Source organism: Anguilla anguilla, chromosome 18 (genome assembly GCF_013347855.1).
Source record: "Anguilla anguilla isolate fAngAng1 chromosome 18, fAngAng1.pri, whole genome shotgun sequence".
Taxonomy (NCBI): Eukaryota; Metazoa; Chordata; class Actinopteri; order Anguilliformes; family Anguillidae; genus Anguilla; species Anguilla anguilla.
The window spans coordinates 3,648,639-3,669,884 of record NC_049218.1 but is presented as its reverse complement, the minus strand read 5'-3'; the positions used below and the strand labels follow the sequence as shown (position 1 = coordinate 3,669,884).

At 44.9% G+C, this 21,246-nt stretch overlaps 2 protein-coding genes across 3 annotated transcripts in view; both read left to right on the top strand.

Annotated features, from left to right (window-relative positions):
• loxl4 (lysyl oxidase-like 4) overlaps window positions 1-9,421 on the top strand; it is a 38,735-nt gene extending 29,314 nt beyond the window's left edge. For both annotated transcript variants that reach the window (XM_035399628.1, XM_035399629.1), the window contains exons 12-15: window positions 1,953-2,068; window positions 2,316-2,452; window positions 5,536-5,647; window positions 5,966-9,421. In XM_035399628.1, the coding sequence (XP_035255519.1) occupies window positions 1,953-2,068; window positions 2,316-2,452; window positions 5,536-5,647; window positions 5,966-6,036 (436 nt within the window). In that variant the 3' untranslated portion in view covers window positions 6,037-9,421. The remainder of the gene's footprint in view (window positions 1-1,952; window positions 2,069-2,315; window positions 2,453-5,535; window positions 5,648-5,965) is intronic.
• An 806-nt stretch (window positions 9,422-10,227) lies between these two features.
• crtac1b (cartilage acidic protein 1b) overlaps window positions 10,228-21,246 on the top strand; it is a 55,290-nt gene continuing 44,271 nt past the window's right edge. Inside the window, exon 1 of the mRNA XM_035399663.1 lies at window positions 10,228-10,877. The gene's annotated coding sequence lies outside the window, so the exon portion shown is untranslated. The remainder of the gene's footprint in view (window positions 10,878-21,246) is intronic.

Below are 21,246 nucleotides of genomic sequence, written 5' to 3'. Positions count from 1 at the left end.
TGAATGAATAATATCAATGCATGGCTAAATAATACAGTACATAAATAAACCAAACAGTCTGTTTGTAGCGTAATTAATGCCTTGGACAATGAAGAGTCATGTTATAACAATAATGTTAATATGATCATCATTATTCTTTGTACGGTGCTCTTCCTGTGCATTATACAGAGAGCGTATAAATAATAAAAACTAATCCTGTTGAGTTTTGAGCAAACAAGGCAAAGCAAAGACAAGGAACCCTGCTGTGACCAATAAGTAATGATGTGAAACGCACACGCTCAGTTACTGATTTACTCTGCTAATGTTGTTTTACTAGCATCACTGTGTCTGCTGCCCTGGAGTATGGTACATTCAGCCCTGTCCACACTGAGCTGTCAATTGACCAATCAAAAAATCTTTTACTGCTCTGCTGACCAGTCACTGACCAATCGAAATTCTGCTACCGCTTTGCTAACCAGTCACTGACTAATCAAAACAGGCTGCTCCTGCTCAGCTGACAAGTCTCTGACCAATTGACACAGGCTGCTCCTGCTTTGTTGACCAGTGATTGAACAGTCAAAATAGGCTTTTACTGCTGTCACCGACCAATCAAAACAGGCTGCTCCTGTTCAGCTGACCAGTCACTGACCAATCAGAACAGGTTGCTCCTGCTCATCTGACGAGTCTCTGACCAACTGACACATGCTGCTTCTGCTCTGGTGACCAGTGATTGACCAGCCAAAATAGGCTGTTACTGCTGTCACTGACCAGTCAAAACAGGCTGCTCCATGTCAGCTGACCAGTCACTGACCAATCAAAACCGGCTGCTCCTGCTGTCACTGCCCAATCGAAAATAGGCTGCTCCTGCTCAGCTGACCAGTAACTGATCATTAAAAATAGGCTGCTCCTGCAGTGCGCTGCTGTTGGCCAGCCTGCTCTATTTCCGGGAAGTGGGAGATCTGCTTCAGGGTGAACGATGCCCTCGTATATACAGTCTAATTGCTCTAGAATTACCGCTGCTATTATTTCATAGGCGTGCATTATGGGGTGGAACATTTGGACACTCACACTGTTTACCTCAGCTGATTTAAACGCTGGGGGAGTTCTGTGCTGCTTCGGGTTCTAAAACCACAAGTTGAATGTGTCAAATCAAATCAGTATTATTCGCACGGCACTTTTTATAGAAAACTGTCACAAAGACACTTTACAGAGTAGCTGAAAAAGATGTTTTATACAGTAAAACTTTTACATATGATCTCAGTTTTACCTCTCAAGTCTGAAAAACTCTTCCCTGAGTCACACCTGTCACTCTGTGTCACACTTGTCACACCTGTCTCCCTGTGTCACACCTGTCTCCCTGTGTCATACCTGCCTCTCTGTCACACCTGTCTCCCTGTGTCACACCTGCCTCTCTGTGTCACACCTGTCTCCCTGTGTCACACCTGCCTCTCTGTGTCACACCTGTCTCCCTGTGTCACACCTGCCTCTCTGTGTCACACCTGTGTCACACCTGTCTCCCTGTGTCACACCTGTCTCTCTGTGTCATACCTGTGTCACACCTGCCTCTCTGTGTCACACCTGTCTCCCTGTGTCACACCTGCCTCTCTGTGTCACACCTGTCTCTCTGTATCACACCTGCCTCTCTGTGTCACACCTGTCTCCCTGTGTCACACCTGCCTCTCTGTGTCACACCTGTCTCCCTGTGTCACACCTATCTCCCTGTGTCACACCTGCCTCTCTGTGTCATACCTGTGTCACACCTGTCTCCCTGTGTCACACCTGTCTCTCAGTGTCACATCTGTGTCACACCTGTCTCTCTGTGTCACACCTGCCTCTCTGTGTCACACCTGTCTCCCTGTGTCACACCTGCCTCTCTGTGTCACACCTGTCTCTCTGTGTCACACCTGCCTCCCTGTGTCACACCTGTCTCCCTGTGTCATATCTGTGTCTCACCTGTCTCTCTGTGTTTGCAGGCACTACCACAGCATCGAGGTGTTCACTCACTATGACCTCCTGACCCTTAATGGCACCAAGGTGGCTGAGGGACACAAGGCCAGCTTCTGCCTGGAGGACACCTACTGCCCAGATGGTACTTTTACCGCCGTGTAGGCCTTTTAAATAAAGTTCTATCAGCCATAAATATGAAAGGTTTTTCAACACATTTCATAATGTGCAAATTGTATTTGTCTGTTTTTGTCCCATGACATTCTGAAACAAAGCAAATTATAACCCACTCAAAGGGAATATAATCCCCCTGTCGATGTTCTGAATCTGCATTTATCTGCTGTATAATAATAACTACAGTGAGTAAAGTTGCTTTGTTTTCTTGGCATTAGGATTACTTAAACGCTACGCTTGCTACAACATGGGGGAGCAGGGCATCTCCGTGGGATGCTGGGATACCTACCGTCACGACATCGACTGCCAGTGGGTCGACATTACGGATGTGAGACCAGGAGACTACATCTTCCAGGTCAGAGGTCACCCTCTACACAGAGCATGCTCAGTACTGTTCTCGTCAGCTGACCCTCTGCACAGAGCATGCTCAGTACTGTTCTTGTCAGCTGACCCTCTACACAGAGCATGCTCAGTACTGTTCTCGTCAGCTGACCCTCTGCACAGAGCATGCTCAGTACTGTTCTTGTCAGCTGACCCTCTACACAGAGCATGCTCAGTACTGTTCTTGTCAGCTGACCCTCTGCACAGAGCATGCTCAGTACTGTTCTTGTCAGCTGACCCTCTGCACAGAGCATGCTCAGTACTGTTCTTGTCAGCTGACCATCTGCACAGAGCATGCTCAGTACTGTTCTTGTCAGCTGGCCCTCTGCACAGAGCCTGCTCAGTACTGTTCTTGTCAGCTGACCCTCTGCACAGAGCATGCTCAGTACTGTTCTTGTCAGCTGGCCCTCTGCACAGAGCATGCTCAGTACTGTTCCCGTCAGCTGACCCTCTGCACAGAGCATGCCCAGTACTGTTCCCGTCAGCTAAGCACACTCACAGCAAAATACCCCCAGGGTTCAAAGGTCACCCTCTACAGAGAGCATGTTCAGTACTGTTCCCGTCATCTCCAGAACAGCAGCCCTGTTCACACAGTAAGCCCTGCTCCTCTTTCCGCGTCTCACACCCTCGGAGGACGGGTACGTGGGGAGTTTAGGGTAATTACAGCGTACCTTGCCTCTCGGCCCTTTCTCCGTTTATTTACGCTGCGCGTAGCTGTGATAAATACACACGCTGCGTATCTCTGCCAGTTGGAGCAGATCTTAATTACAAAGCTGCGGGCCGCGCCTCGACTATTTGCAGCGTGGCGGAGAGCTGTGGCGAATCGGAAAAGCCGGGCTGCTTGTCTGGTTCTGTCACCAAGACAATTAAAAAAAAAGAAGAAGCCGATTGCCAAACCCCAGCCGACACGAACAGAGCTGTTTGGTGTGTTAGCAATGTAAGCTACGCAGACAGACTGTAGAATACAGTTATTTACGCTTCAAGCCAAGATTCAGCCAACCACAGTGAACCATGGCCTGACAGTCAAGCCACATTTCTCAGGGAGTACTGTGTTTATGTCTGGAGTTCTGTGTACACATTTTATTTTTATTTTTTTTGCACTGTCTGCTAAACTCAGGGTTAGGTAAGGGGAAAAACACATTTGCTTAAATTTGTCAAAGTAAAGGGTGAGCTACACTGCACTGCGATAGAAATCTCAGGGCCCCAATTTTGGAAATTAAGAGGTGTGTCACTGCAGTCCTTTCAGCCAAAGGACTCAATTACCCATGATTCCCTCTTAGAGAAACAGAGCTGGTGCCCGGCTTTCACTGGAACCCCTCTGTTAGCCTCCATTAGCAACGCTTAATTTATCGCTGAGGAATTCCTCTGCCCTGCTTCGACAAGCACTTTCTCAGTTTGGAGAACATTCCAAAGGCTTCCATTGGCTCACAGGACCACAAGGATAAAGACTGAAAGCTTGCAGACTGTAATTTTTCCCCCCAAAGGCACTGACTAAGATTGCGCACATTCACAAAAAAAAAAAAAAAAAAAAAAAAAAAAACCTGGCAGTTTTGAGTCATTTATTTTCAAAAGGCATTCAACCTGTATTTAAAGTGGGTGTATTTCTACAGAGCAGCCATTTAGAAAATGGTTCCGCAATACGATCAACAAACTGGTGGGGCGGAACCAAAGTGTTGTATCAGCACTTGTGAAACTGTAATGAAATTGGCCCCCCTGTTGTGGCTGGGCACTGTGCATAAAAGGCCCTGTTGGATTTACTTTTCCACAACGCGGCTTACTAACTTTGTGGAGCAGAAGGCGACAGATCACTGTGCCCCAACAAATCATCACCTTCTCCCAAAAAAATCAATATTTTATCTGCAGAAATAATCTCCTTATTCAAAAAAAATCATCACTTTATCTCAAAATCATCACCATATTCCAAAAAATCATAAAAAATTGCAGCACAGCAAAATAAGAAATAAACAGGGCAACAGCGCTGTGTGTGTATTTATGTTCATGAACACTGAACTGCACGTATACATGTGAACATGCACAGTATGCAGAATATAGAAATCATCTGCAAGAGAAACCATCTCACTCTCTCTCTCTCCCTCTCTCTCTCTCTCTCTCACACACACACACACACACACACACATTTAGACAGACACACACACACACACATTTAGACAGACACAGACACACACACACACACACACATTTAGACAGACAGACACACACACACACACACACACACACACACACACATTTAGCGAATCAAAGAAACTGGGGAAAAAAACCCTACAGAATATGGAAAAGTAATTCCATCTTTTTATAGAAATGAATCAGACAGGCTATGAAAACAATGCCAGCCACGACTGCTTTTTAATGACAGGCCTCTCTGACAGTTTCCCAGGCATCTTGTCTCTTCCCTGCAGAACTGCACGGCCCTTCCACTGCCTGTACAAAGCTGAGCTGCATTAGCCGCTAACAGTGAACGCACTCACTCACTGAACATCTTCTCAGTCGTGCAGTAACTGCTCTACCTGAGCTCGCTGACCTCTGGGCCTCTGGGCCTGCAGGAGGGTTTTTGATAGTTTGCCCTTTGAAGGAGGTTGAGTAGTGTTATTTTGAGGCTTTGATTATGTGATCGTTATGAGGAAATTTGGTTTGAAAACCCCAGTTGAACCCACAAGCACAGACAGGCCCTATAGAGCAGCTCAGTCAGTAAAGACTCTCACTACAAGCACAGACTGGGCCCTATAGAGCGGCTCAGTCAGTAAAGACTCACGGTGAGCACAGATGTGACCTCATCCAATAATGTACATGACAGGTAATTTGAAGAATGATTGTGAAGACAGGTAATGATTCAGCAGACGTGTGTTTTTCATTTCGGACAGAGAGAGCAGGCACAAACCGGCACCTGTCTGAAGTCTGACTTGCTGTACATTACTGATGAGTCAGCATACGTTTCTGACTTTTCTGCTTGCGATGCCAGGGGAGAAAATGGCCAGATTACTGTTTACGGTTTCCTGTCTGCCAGGTAAAGAGCCCTTTGGCTGCTCTCTGTCCTCGCAGGTGGAGGTCAATCCCTCGTTGGACATGGCCGAGTCGGACTTCATGAACAACGTCATGCGCTGTCGCTGCAGATACGACGGGGGCAGGGTCTACATGTACGGCTGTCACGCAGGTACGCCTCGGATATGAACGCACAAGCACACACACACACACACACACACACACAGTACCTATACACACATACCATACACACACACACACACACACACACACAGTACACATACCACACACACACACACACACATATGCACACACAGTACACAGACACACACAGTACACATACACAGTACACAAACACACACATGCACACACACAGTACACACACATACACATACACATTCACACATACCACACACACACACACACACATACAGCCATACGTAGTCTCTGTGAAATGCCCTGGTATCTCCTCCCTGTTCCTGCTGCTTAGGAGATGCATACAGTGCGGAGACTGAGGACCTGTTTGAGCACCAGCGCCAGATCACCAACAACTTCATCTAAGCGGACAGCAGGGGGCAGTGCTGGGACTCTCCAGGATGGTTGCGGGTCGTGAGAGGTCTCTCCTCGGGCAGAGTGACTCCATAAGAACACCACAGGATGGCGACCCCCAGCATCCCAGCATGCATTGCGCCACACCCCCAGCGGCTACACTCCCTATGGGAACAGACTCACATCCACCCATGAGAGAACATTGCGGGTGGATCCCCCTGGCAACCAGAGGGACAGGCGTCATCGTGGCGACAAGATCACTTCACTTTCCATGGCAACGGGTTTCATTCCAAATCACAATCAAACTTGGGCTCCTAACGGGTTCACTAGATGGTGTTTCCCCAATTAATATTTACTTACCTACAGATATTTAAAGAGTGCCTGCTATAGTTGAATGACACCACAGGACAAAAAGCGACAATTATTATAAATTTAGCAAAAAGCAAAACTTTATTTATGAGGGCAGACTTATGGAAATATAATTTAATTAATGTGTGACGTAAACCCATGTGTAGATTATGTATTGATATCATTAAAGTATTACAGGCTGTTACAGACAGGGGGAGCCATACTTGAAAATGACTAGCTGGTCATGGTCTTCTATGGCAAGCACCCCTTGGAGACTGGTACAGGTACATATGGACAAATGGCTGTGGTAGAGGGAGGTTGCTGGATTTACTCCGGGCCTGGATTTATGATTTTCAGTTAATATCAGGTAAATCTAGATATTGGTGCATTTTAGTTGAGGCGCTGTTATGACAAATTCATACGCTCCCTTAAAGCCTATTGTGTGTTGTTTTGTATGAAAGTCTAATATTGTGGAATTAGGTTTTACTATTTGAATTAGCTGTTTTTTGTGATATTGCACATGAATTGTCATGTACAGTTCTAGGTATTCACAAAACATTCACTGGTAGGGCTGTAGTTGATTTAATCTCAAACCAAAAGGATTTGGAATTGGTGTCACAGAAAGTCAAATTCAGTTGATGCACTTTATTTTTTAAACAACAGTATTCCGACAGTTTGTTCATATTATAAATTTTTGCCCCAAATCGTATCCAGGTTTATAGATAAAACCAACCAAGTCAAATAAGTATTCAAAAGCTGGCGCTCTGTTCATTTAATGAATCATATTTAAAGATGTATTTTTATTACCAAACATACTGTACACTGTAGCTTTTCTTTGCTCAGTTATTGTGTGTAGAAATGTCGCTTGGCATTTTATGTTTTAAGATGCACAGCCTCATTATTGAAGATATAAATGGAATATGATGCATCTCTAATTATTCTATGCTATGTATGTGCTATGAGTTAATTTATTTTAGGCCTGAATGAAGAGTATGCCTATTTTAAGCATAGTGTATGAGATTTCTTATTTCTAAATGAAATTAATATACTGTATATGAAACACGTGATTTAACATCCACTCTTAAGCTGTTTGAAAATGTGATATCAATATCAGTGCCTTCAGTGTGATTAAAAGAAAGGAGTCCAAATTAAAGCAACTGTCAATTAGTTACCTCACCTCACCTGGTTTCTTGGGTTCAAACTGTCTGATTTTAAATGGAAAACAACCAGCCAAACCCCAAACTGGCTGATTTTAAAGAGAAAACAACCAGCCAAACCCCAAACTGGCTGATTTTAAAGGGAAAACAACCAGCCAATCCCCAAGCTGTTTGATTTTAAAGAGAAAGCAACCATCCAATACCCAAACTGGCTGTTCGTAAAGGGAAGGGTATGGTGCAACTTAAATATTAAGTCATGTCAGTTTAAGTCATCAAAATGTGAAAACAGGCAGGCCAGGAAAACCTCCATTTCCCAGTGTGGAAAAGTATGTAAAAACGTTGTGATTAGGCTTCTACGGGCTGTGCATTAGGAGACACAGACAGTGGCTTTTATAGAGAGCGCCTGGAATATCACGTGTGCATTTCTCTCTATAAGACAGCTACTTGTCTGGCCCAAAATACACAAATTGTTAGTTATTCGTTCTTTGTACAATAAACAGTGCTGTTATTGTATAATGTGGACCTTAATAACCATTGGACCATACATTATTGCCCTTTAATTAGACTGATGATTTGTTTACTGTATGGTACTGTAATCTCCTCTCCAATCGCTGTGCTAGGCGCTCAGTATGCCTTGTCCTCCTTCTGCGAGTGCTGATCTCTTTGCCAAGGGCTTTGTGTTGCTGCATTTTATTACATCGGGCCTCCTGTCCTGTCCTTTCTGAGGAATCGGCTTTACTGTAACTGGCAGTGCCGCTGGAAAGTGAGCTTAGCTTTTGTGTGGCTCTTTTTAGTGAGGAACAAGGAAAGAAAGCGCGAGCAGCTTAATTAACAACGCTTTGAGTCAGGCGTGTTAAGCTCTCCGGCCCACACCTGTTGGCATCCCCTCCTGGGGGCCTGACCCGTAGACCAGTTCACCATCTACAGCGAGTTCTGGAGCGCGGTGGTGTTCAGCAAACAGCGCATGACATCGTAAATGAACACACCTTCCGCGAATGAGGAAGCGCAACAGAACGCTAGATGGATGCTAGCGATGTTAAATCATTTCCTAAACTTGACTATCAATTGCCAGCTTTTGTTTTTGTTTTTTTAAATCGCAAGTGACCATGGCAATATGAGTGATAATAATGTACTTGTGCTAAAACGGTGCTCATGTACAGCGGCTTGCAGTGTATAGACAGGAGCTTGTATGCCCGTATGTCATTGTGTACTACATTATGTTTTATTTGTGGTCCTCATCAACACATTATATTTATTTTGTTCTTGCCCTCAATAACTACTTCATGACATCATGTTACTGTATGCACGTGCCAACCCTGTTGCCTTCTCTCTGACAGTCTGTCGTACGATCTAAAGCTGTAAACACCATCTTATTCATCTGTGTCTGAAACACGGACAGCTGGACAGCAGAGAGCAGCGGCTGCAGGTTTTTTTTTTTCGTTTTTTTTTTTTTTTTACCCGTGGGTGAAATTCTACACACTCAGGGATTTCATAGAAAAGCTAGTTGTTCTTGCTCATCGTCCTGTCATTACATCTTATTCCGTCTTTCAGTGGTCAGCGTAATGACCGAGTCCTCACAGGAAGTGGTTTCATCGTAGTGAGCTCCCGCAACAAACACAGCCCATCCACCGACGCCCACTGCCACATCCCTGACCCGATCGAAGCGTTGCTCGATTCCACATCACTCGAAAGTGGTGTTATCAGTGTTTGTGGGGAGAAGCGTGTGAAGCGTTGCATCTTCTGAAAGCGGGCCGCTTCGGTTCCTCTGTTCTTGTCAGTTGTTTGTGTGGCGACAGTGGCTGTTGGTGTACAGAGGGCGATCATTGAAGCGGTGTCCATAGCTGACTGTATTCTTTACTGTGAATCAATAAAATCACCCCAAACAAACCCAACCCAACTGCTTCTGTCCTTAATGCGTTATTTGCATATTTATTTGTTATAGATATACATACATAGGTGTGAACACAGTGGTTTGCAAAAGTTCTGAGTGAAAAGAAGTTAACACAGCCTCTGCAGGGAACATGCCCTTAAACATGACATTTGTATTGGTTAAATTTAACAGAATGGAAAAATAATAAATGGTATATGTTGCATGTGGAAGTTTGGACACCCTGTCAGCTCATACTTAGGAACATAAGTAGTATAAGTAAAACGGTTGTTATTTTTAATTGTATTAATGTTTCTTTGTGTTTATTTCAGTTTTATATAGGACATGTGTACCATCAAGGCTAAAGTATAAAAATCCATGAAATATGTGAGGAATTAGTACATAAAAATGTAGGGGAAAAAAACATTTTATTTTATAAAATATTTCATTTTTTATAAGTATTTAATATACTCGCTCTGCTATTTATTTCAGAAAATCCACATCAGCTAGTGGCAAAACTATGATATACAGCTGATCTCCTACATGTTTGTCACCACAATTGTGCGTATGTCAAAAAGCGGTGCAATTCAGCAAGGGTTTCCATGGAGAGTCATTAATGGCTGGTGTGACAAACCGCCCACCTGCCTGGCTACCTGCTCTACACTGTGCTTGCCTGTTTTCAGGTGCTGGTAGTCAGAGCTGAGTGGTTCATCAGTGTTGATTGGCTGCACCTGTGGGCGTGGCTGCCTTGGGTTTAAGAAGCCTGCTTTCTGTGCCTCTTGGTTCTGGTGACCTGCTCCCCAAGTAGTCCAGTTGTGGGTTTTATTTATTTATTTATTTATTTATTTATTTTTTGCTTTTTACCTTTAGGATATCCTTACACCATATTTAACACTCACCTGGACATGGCTTTATACCTCTGATAGATCCTACTTACACTTTTATGGTAGAATTTTTTTTTTTTAAGTTTAATAAGCTCTTGTTTTTACCTTTTATTTTGTGTGTGGTCTCCACTTGTTACAAACCAGAGCCAGTTTGTAACACTTTGGCCATATTGGAAAAACTACTTTCTTTAAATATGCGCCATTATTAGTTTAGATACCGTATTTTTCAAGACCGCTGCCACTTTAAGAAAGATGATTTAAATGCACGCCGCATTGTTTGGGGTGATAAGAGGCCATTGACTGAAGCCATATACTCCAGGAGGGGTTCATTTGAAACCAGAGTCGTAATCCTGCTTGATTGACTTATAAGGAAACAATTCGCTGCTCAAACAACCCCAATATATGTCACCTCCAGGAGTGATCTGAAATCGGCTTGTTAGCCTCTCTGCCATTTGCTTGAGTTCAACATGGAGTCCAAGCTGGAAAACTATAACTACAGCTTGAATACGAACAGAGCCATATTTGGTTACAAAGACATTATTATGGACAAAAAACCACCGAGATGCAAGCACTGGATACACTGCAAGTGAATGCAATGTGAGTACATTACATATGAACATTTAAAACTTTTCTGAATTATTTTTTTTTTTGGTGATCTCAGGCGCTGTCCTGAAAGTTGAAAGGGTGTGCAATTTTTTCATGCAAAGATTTGCGAGACAAACATAAAAGTAGAAAGTATGACAAAATATGTTTATGATGTGGTTTAGGGTGTAATAAGTGATTGGGGGGAGGGAGGGGGGGACCTCATTGTGTTTTATTTGGATTTATTGCCCTGAGGGCTGATGAGGGAACGGGTGGTGGCTGGGGGTATATATTAAGGTCCTGCCACAAAATCCCAGTGGAGTTGAGGTCTGACTTTGACTTGGGAATTCCAAAACCCTGGTTCTTTTCTATTTCCGGTGTTCAGTCAGAGATGTACCAGTGTGCTCAGGATCATTGTCCTGCTGCATGATACGCTTTCGGACCAAGCTTTAGCTACTAGACAGATGGTCTCCTCTAAAATACATTAGCACAGAGAGGAATTCACGGTGGACCCAACAATTGAGAAGCATCCAGGTCGTGTGGTCGATACAAATCATCACCCCTCCACCACCGTGCTTGATGGCTGGCATGAGGTTCTAGTGGTGATATGTGGTGTTTGCCAAATATGGTGTGCGTTACGGCCAAAGAAACTCCACTTTGGTCTCGTCTATCCAGAGGACAGTGTTCCAGAAGTCTTGTGGTTCATTCAGGTGCAATTTTGGAAACCTAAGCCATGCTGCAATATTCTCTTGGTTTCCCTCCCACAAAATTCATACGTGTTCAGTTTTTTCCTAATGGTGGGGTCATGAACTGTAATATGTACTGTGTTGACAGGGGCTGGCAGATCCCTGTCTGTAGCTTTGGGGTTCGTATCATACAGTCTGATTTTGGGGTGAATTTGCTGGGAGAAATTCACAGGGGTCTGCAGAACCAAGTTTGAGAACCAATGAGCTGTAGTCAAATACGTTGGCTGGCTCTCTGATTGGGTAGTCAGACTCTCCTGCTCTTACCAGCAAGCTTCCTTGCAAGTGCCCTGTGTATGAACCCACTTTGCAGTAGCCCAATTTATCCTTATTACAAAGATACTAGCATAGGCTACACCTAGCCACATGCCATCTCAGTACACCACAAGAATTTCCATCAGTCACGGTAGCAAAACATTTTCTGCATTTAGCAAGCCTTGACTAATATAGCCAGAATGGGTTTCCACAAGGCAGGGGGAGAGCCTGCTGTGAATTACAGCTCCCACTCCTTAATCGAGCTGTTCCCAACCCCGTGAACTGTGCGTTGCTGGGCCACGTACTGACCGCTTAAAAAACAAAAGTTCAATTATAAGTAATTCCCCCTAGCCCTGCATCCTATTTGCAACAAAGAACACACAGGCTGTCGGTTAAACATACGCTATTTTTAAACGTATTGGCAAAATAAGTTGTAGCACAGTGGCAGCTTTGTCTCATAGCCTTACCCGAAGGTTTTATTTTTGCATAGACCAGGGATCTCACGCTCAAATCCTGGCAGCTGCTATTTCTGCTGGCTTCTAATGTGTTTCTGCACTCCGGTGCTTAATGTAAGTCATCGTTTGACTAAAGAGTCTGTACACCTTGTTTCCAGGGCCTACATTTGCTGTAGACTGAAAGGAAATTGCAAAAAACCAGCAGACTGCAGGCCTCCAGGAGTTAAAGCTCTCCAGGAGTGGAGTTAAACCTGCAGCCTGCATCCTCCCCCCCCCCCCCACACCAAGACGAGACTTAAAATAATTTTCTTAATGAAATATTTTTCTTTTTTATATTTTTTGGGGTATACACAGAAAAACAGTGGCTGTTTTCAATGACAAGTCTTCTTGATTACTTCTTGATTACCATAACTTCTTGACTTCTAGTAGGTTCTGCAGTCCTCATGCAGTAATCTAGAAAACACCTTTCACTTAATGTGGTCGTTCTGGGAGTATGAAACCCAGTAAGGAGGAAAAACAACTGCTAAAAAAGTAAGACAAACAGTGCTTCAGGCCACTGGTCCACTGAACACACTGCTGCGCATTTCACATAAATTTAACCGCTTATCAACAGAGATCAAAGGGCACCGAAGCGGCCATTTTGTAAACAGGCAGCCCAGCCAGCCTGTGCTAGACCTGCATCCTGTTTCCAGCATTTGTTTTCATTGAGTCCCCACCCAATGTGCACTCCTGGGAATTCAGAGCCTCAATGGCGGCTTGTGTGGGCCATGACGGCTCTCTGTGGTTGGCAGGGGACAGCAGAGTGACCCTGCCTTTGGGACAATATGAGCAGACTGTAGGAACAGGTCAGCAGCCCCAGTGGCAGCAGTGTCACCTGACTCACCCACCTTCTGGCACGTCACACGATTTTGACCAGCAGGCTCTTCCTCTGATCTGTCCAACTGGCACATAGCTTCTCGTCTGATATTAAAAAGATTATTTTTAATGGTTTCACAGACCGTCCAGGAACTGGTCTGTTTCAGGACTCAGGCTGGTGCCCTTGGGGAGACCTTATGGGGCAGCCTGTAGGTCAGCTGTCTCAACCTGTATAGAAATACCCCACGTGGTGAGGAATTTAGTTCTCTCAGCCCCCATAGAATTACCCCGTACAGTGGGTAACTGGTTTCTTGCCGTGACAGTTGTGGTCTTTATTTATGTAGTTATTTATTTGGATCCCCATTAGCTGGGATACGTTAGCTGTGGCCCATGGCTCACTGTGATTCCCATCTCCATCTCTAAGCCTCAGTGCTGTCCTTCTGTCTCATTATAGGAGGGCAGACCCTGTCGGTCAGACCCCTTGGAATCGTCCTAACCCATTTCCCCCCCCCCACTGCCCCCCGCAGCCCCCACCCCCTTACGGCACCTCTGTTCTCCCTCACCCTTGACCTCATCTGACAGGCCCAGTATTCAGTCTACGGTGACTGCAAGCCGCACGCAGATCGCTTAATTGCGACCTAGACGTCTGTATCTGGGCTGATTTACAATCGAACAATGGGCTCTGGGTCCCATTTATTTATATATTATTGACCAGTGATCAATCGCTAGCTAAATGGCTGGGACAGGATTTATTGTTTAACAGTGATCAATCGCTACCTGAATAGCTAGGTCAGGTCTTTGAAATAGCCAGCCATAGTAATTTCGCTCAATATAGACCGGGCTAGATGCATGATTGTGATTAAAATCTTGTCTGTAATTCCCATCTTCCCAATACTTGAATAAAATTGCCTCGCTGACCGCCTTGCTACTTGAATATTTCATCGGATCTATCTCATCGGCGTTCGTATTATATTGTCTGGAAATATCTGATGGGAAGCACTTCATCTGTGTGCAGTGTAAGAACAAAATAAAACCTGTCATTTTCATACTGGTGTTTACAAGTCAAGATGTTCATCTATGGGTTGTAATACAATGTGCAGGAAAAAAATAGTTTTTTAAAATTTTATTTGAAAAGTTTATATTTTTAAAAAGAAAAGGTTGGGAATAACAAGTAAAAGCTTAATACACATGGAAACGACTCCATAGGTTGTGTGCATGCATGTGCGTGTCCAAGTGTGCCTATATGCGCGTGTTTGTGTATATGTGTGTTTGTATGTGTGTGCGTGTATATGTATTTGCATAGATGTGTATGTGTGCGTGTGTTCATGTCTGTGTGTGCATGTGTATGTTTGTGTGCATAGGGGTGTGTGTGTGTGTATGCCTTTGTGTGTGGGTTTTATGTGCACGTGTACGAGTGTGTGTGTGTGTTAGTGTGCGTAGGTGTGTGTGTGTATGCCTTTGTGTGTGGGTTTTATGTGCACGTGTACGAGTGTGTGTGTGTGTTTGTGTGTGTAGGTGTGTGTGTGTATGCCTTTGTGTGTAGGTTTTATGTGCACGTGTACGAGTGTGTGTGTGTGTGTTTGTGTGCGTAGGTGTGTGTGTGTATGCCTTTGTGTGTAGGTTTTATGTGCACATGTGTACGAGTGTGTGTGTATTTGCGCCCTGAAATCGTTCCTCTGTCGGGTTCCATCGATCAGCCGCGAGATTTACTGCAAAGGGCCCCTGGAAGGAGTGAGCCTCTCCCCGTCCGAGGGCCCACTGACAATTATGCCTATATATACTGGGGAAAATGAAAGCCGTTAAACGCGCTGATTACAGGGTGGAATCGGGGGAGAGCCGTTCTCCCGCCCGTAATACCGGGCCCGATGTGGCTCGGCACGGAACGTTCCACTCGGCAGGAAGGCGGGGGTGGCTCCCCCTCGCCGGGGAGAGACCGCGCCAGGGCAGTTTAGGGGGGGGTGGATTCAGGGAAGAGCCAGGGTGGGGGAAAAAAGGCACAGGCACAACCTCCTGTTTGCATACTGAAACCTATCCAGTCAGGGGTACTACGTAATTACGAGCTGCAGATTAGCGTAGCCTGGCACCCCCGCTCCGACACGCGGGGACTCAGGGTGACCCCCCCTTGTTCGTTAGTGGCGCGTTCTGCCAGGCCTGGTTGTAAAAATGTGAGAGGATTTAGGGGCTGTGAGTGAGAAGGTGCTGACGGGGGCTGAAATGGCGCGGCTTCATTACCCAGCAGCCCCCTGCCACGCTCGCTCACCTCCTGAGGTCTTTATTTATCCGCCGCTTGCGTTTCCTCCTCCTCCTCCTCCTCCGGCACGGGGGCGAGAAGCTCGACCGGCTCGTTCTCGGCTGCGTGGTTCCCAGCGTTGTGTTGTGTTGTGTTGTGTTGTGTTGTGCGTTGTACTGTGGAAGACCGAGGCTCAGAAGTGCTAGCTGCTCAGTGTGTGTCCGCTTGCCAGGGTGGTGGACCCTTTCAAAAGCATGAATGTTCCCAATAAGTTTCTGTAAGCATAGCTGTTGCTGGGTGGCGTACAATTACTCTGACCCAATCGCCACCATAAGAATTCATATTGACTATCCAATGAAATCCCAGCCGTTTGTTCATCTGAGGAAAAAGGACAAAATAAAGAGAACAACTCTTTTTTTGACAGACAGAAAGACAGACAGATGCAGAGAAAGAGAGACTCAAACTGATTCTTGCTACAAGTTATGGCAAGCAAATCTCTTGAAATGTGTCTCCATCTAGTGGTGAGAGCAGCACACAAGGTCAACCCCTCTGTTCAGTGGGGCATTTTGCCCTGAGTCTGAGATGGCAAGGGGGGAGGGGTCGGGGGTGCAGAGTAACAGCTCACTTCCTGCTGGACTTCCTGGGTCTCCGATATCCCCATATCTAAGCAGGGTGGTCCTCCGTTAAGATGTCCTCATTTGGGTAAAGTTCGCCCGAATGCTTTGCATTAAGAGCGTGAGAGTGGGGGGGGTGGGGGGGGGGGGGGGTGAGGGCGAGGCCCATGGCTCGTTTCCCATCAGCGACTTGCGTGATTGGAAGCATCTCTGGCACGGCAATATCGCCAAGGTGGCACATCAACGGCGTGTTTGTTTCAAGGGCGTGTTCAATATCCTCTTTCAGGCTGCGCACACAGTTACGCCACTAGCACGGTGCAGGACAATCCTCTTGCAAGAGCTACTCATAACTAAATCACTTAGTTATGTACATTTGTTTTTTTTAATGGTCAAATGCACTGAGGACAAAATTTGACCAGTATAAACAAATGCCTTTTTTAATTTTAAATCACCATTATTTTATTTTTGCCCCAGGTTGGAACAGCCAATCGCATTTGTTGGCCCGTTCTACTGCTGCAGCATTCCCCACCAATCAGGAGAGCACACTTAGTCATGCACGTCCACACAGCGCATATGCTGCCAGTAGTTTCCCTTGCGCTTCTAAGTCCACCAGCCGACCCAAGCGACCCTTACACTGGAGGACTACACTTCACGAGCTGCTAACATTACATTACATTTCATTACAGGCATTTAGCAGACGCTCTTATGCAGAGCGACTTGCACAACTTTTCTACAAAGCATTTTACATTGCATCCATTTATACAGCTGGATATATGCGGAAGCAATGCAGGTTAAGTACGAACTTGTGACTCTTAGGTTACAAGACCAGCTCCTTACCCATTACACAGTGACTACACTGCCGCCCTAACCCCTGCGGTGTCATGGATTCTCAGTAAATGAGACAGGATTTTGAGGTTGGAAATAAAAACCATATTTAGGCACGTTATTGGTTTTTTATTATAGCTAGTTTCACAACCCCAATCCCTGCACATCACAGAAAAGCAGAAGGAGACTGGTCATTATGCACCGATTGACCCAACAACACATTAGCTTTAAACACAGAGACGTACTATAAATACATATAATTGAAGGTGTATGTGACATACATGTACACATAAAAATACAGTAAACTTGTAATATACTGTATTGCAATACCATTACATTACATTACATTCATTTGGCAGACGCTTTTATCCAAAGCGACGTACATGTATATGATGCAATATAATTACTAAACATTTTTCACACATCAGTCTCATATTATCCAGACTTTTGTGTCAGTTTTTGTGTATATTTGTTCATTATCCATGCATTAAATGTAAGTTTTAAGCGCTGATATATTCCTCATACATACATCCATTTTCCATATATTTGGGGAATCGAGTGCATGGAAAAGAAGAGAAACCTTTCAGCCAGGAGGTTCAGTACCTCAGACTGTTAGCCTGATAGCCCCAGGGGGAAATGAGAACTGGCATGGGGTTTTAAAACGGACACCCAGAAATGGGATGAACCATCCACCTTAAAAGTATTACTAAAATGCTTATTCACCCTTCGACCATGAAAAATAAATACAGAGATTATTTGCTTTCAGGGAAAAATCAGTATTTCACAACGGTCCCCGCAGAACCTCTTTATTTACACATTTATTTTAAAAGCTTTGTAATTTCAGCCACGTTCCCCAGGGCCAGTATTCACACAGAGCTGCCTAGGGCTTGACACAGTGGGTGAGATCATTTTAAACTGGATAAAAAATTTAAGACCGAGATGGGAGGGCTGAATCGCTTAATCGCCATTTAGTTTAGTTTTTTTTTTTTTTAATTCAGCATCTCCAGTCTCCTCCAAAATTTGGAACTTCCGCTTCGCTACCTATGTACAAACACGCTCATACGTGGCCCCTGCTTGCCAGCCCCAGAGAGTGAAGGCCATCCACGGTTCTCCTCTGAAAACACGTGCCTTTCAGCCAGCTGCTTCTTTTCACACCGCATCCGCCAAGCCGCGCGTGCACAGGGTAGGGGCGGAGGAGACCCAATCATACACACGTGCGCAGGGAGAGCTAGCCGCAGACACCTTGGACGGCCAGCAGGACTCGCTCAAGCGATGAACAGTGTGCTATATCCCTACAGACTGTATCCGTCCCAAAGCCAATTACGCACCACTCCTGTGGGGGTGCCGACCACGGACTCAATCCGAGACCGCGGTGCTCACTCATGCGCTGACTGGCCATTTGACTGAGAAAAAAAAAAAAAAAAAGCTGGTGCACACCTGCTCTTCACCTATTGGACGTCAAAGCCTTCTGAACAACCAATGATAATAGAGACCCGTAATTCCTCATGTGACTTATGATTATTAAAAAACAACTACCCCTTGTGTCTCAGTCCCTGAAAACTACCGCAAACCAACTTATTAATCTGAATTTGCGGCTTTATTGCTATTTACTCCAAGTGTGTGACCTCCTGTTTGAGGTTCGGGCTCACCCCCGCCCCTCCGCCCCATATGCCAGGGGTGATAAATTGCTGGTGTTGGTATTCTGAGATTCAGTAACGACAGTGCGGAGGAACTCGGAGTCTCTGATAAAAAAAGGTGAGACCTCACGTTTCCCGAGCCCTCGATGTCCCCCGCCAGTTTCTCTGTCGCTGCTTCGCAGCTAAAAGAGAGATTATTATTCCAGAGCCACCGGACGTTCGCGTGCGCGTAACATTATCTGACAGCCCTTATTAATTTAGGGGTGTGCCTGAGTATCAGACGGTTACAAAGGTCATTCAGAAGAACAAAAAAAAAAAACTCCTGTTGCCAACCAAGAACCTCCTGTAATTAGGAACAAGGGAGGACAGATCTGGTCCGTCCATGAAATCTGAGGACTACAGAATATGAGAAGATAAGAATGCATAATGAAGAAAACAGGCCATTCTGACCATATAGGGTTGTATCTTACCTGCAGTCTACAGAGAAGAGACTCTCTCTGAGTGATATAAACTCTGACCAAGCACGTTAAAGCCTGCCACCTCAATGGCCTCATGTCTGTTTCGACTCCTGACACTTACACAGGTCGGTCTGATTCTGCTCCTGACACTTACACAACAGAGAGCGGAGGGAAAAAATCCTACAGTTCTTTAAGCTGGCACTCACACGGTTAATAGCGGTCAGTAATGAGTAAATCTCAACACACATGCTCATTTGAATTAAAAAAAATAATAATAAAATCAATCAGGAGTCATTGTAGATTTATCAGCTACAAAACTGAGACAGGAAGAAACGGGAAGATTTTCAGAACAAAGCACCGTTGTCTTTTTTTTTCTGATGGGCAAAGTGCCATGGTTTTTTTTTTTTTTATTATTATTTTTTTTTTACAAATTTTTTTTTTTTTTGCCAAGGGAGAAAAATGCTCTGTCAGCCACGATAAACGCACCGTCCCCCTGCTCCTCCATTCATCTCCAGCGCTGATAAGCACTCAAGTGCATGTTTAGGAAAGCTAAACAAAGTGACAGATTGCTTGATGTTGCTATTCTCGCCGCATGCAAAAACAAACCCCGCTCTCTCTCTCTCTCCGCGCGACGTCCTCGCGGGGTCGAGTAATGCCGCCCTAAAAAGCGTGGCTATGACAACATTCCTCCTGGCGAACGGCTTCCCTTTTTGAAGGCTCGTTCAAAGGTGAGTACGTAGAATAATAATAAAACCCAAGAAAGGTGTCTGGTTGGACGTGAAAAGCGTGCATAAATCCGCTGTAGTTGTTCAGCCATTTTAAGGGACTGCTTTCAAAGCATGATAATGCTGATACTAATATTGATAATAACTCTAACGATTCACACATTACATTTTCAAGATCATGCACCAGTGATTGTCCAGGAACAGTCCTAGGTTACCTTGAAACACATTTTTGTTTCGGTCTCTCTTCTTGGCCACCATATGCAGGAAACTTGTGTCCTGGTCATGCCCTAATCTCCTGTTTCTCAAATCACAGCCCTCCAGGTCCAAGAACTGCAGGGTTTCCACCCTCCCTTTACCTGGGAGTCAGGTGTGAATACAGTCTGGCCAATCAGTAGCACTAATAGTTTAGTTTAGTTTAGTTTAGTTTAAGTCAAGATTTTAAAACCCATGCCCAAATTCCATGGCTTGAAAAACCAAAATAAAATGTGAGAATTGGCCAGCTACTTATATAAAGAAATACCATGAAGAAATGAGTGGCATTCAAGTATGACCATTATACGATGATCCCTTTAGACGCATAATACAATCTACACCCTGAGCCAACCGGAGGAGGATGGGTTTCCCCCTTGAGCCTGGTTCCTTCCGAGGTTTCTTCCCATCTGCCACAGGGAGTTTTTCCTTGCCACTGTTGCTTAATGCTTGCTCCTGTGCGGGTTTAGGCCAGGGTTGTCTGGTAATGAGTATTGTGACAATTGCTGTGAAATACTCTATATAAATAAAATTTGATTGATTGATTGATTAATATGCAGCTCTTTTGGCAAGCTGTTCAATGCATACCACCATTTCTAGCTAATGATGCCGTGTTCTATTAGCAAACATAAGCTAATGGGGAAATATTTTTTTAATATTGTTGCGAGGCTCGGTAAAATTTATTTTATACTAAATTGATTCACCTAATGGTAATTTTGATCACTAAGTGAAGCCCAAATTCCTGATATATCATGTTCTGTTCAGGTTACAATCTAAGGTTAGCCAAATAGTCTTTTCTAAAGTATGGCTGTGCCTCACTTATTTTCTTTGTAATGTACATCGAGCTACCACTGGTGTATTATCAATAGGCTTTATGGTATGGTCTACTCCTCGAGCTGCTAATGCACGCTAGCTCGGTGTGACTTACAGTAGCAGTCGTCGCTAGCTAACTTTTACAGTTGCAGCCGTGCAAAAGCGGCAAGGTGACCACCTTCACGTGTCATTTCACGTCGGCCAATCAGAGGCAAAAAACCATGGGCCGTGGAAAATATGCTGTGCTGAGAGAGCAATTTCCTCTTTACTGTAGGTCTTACACAGTTCAATGTTTGCAGTAGGACTGTCAGTCAAAGTGTGGATGCCCCCCCCCCCCCCCCCCACTGACTTGACACCTTCATATAGACCAGGGTTCGATGGGTTGTTTTATGGCTTCCCAAGGTTGCCTTCTCACCGGCGCGATATCTGGTTTTGGTTTATCGGCCGGGCCCGGTGATTCCTTACTGCCAGCGGTAAGGTTTTATGACCTCGGGGTTGTGGGGACCCTGGGTGTGTGATGGTCTA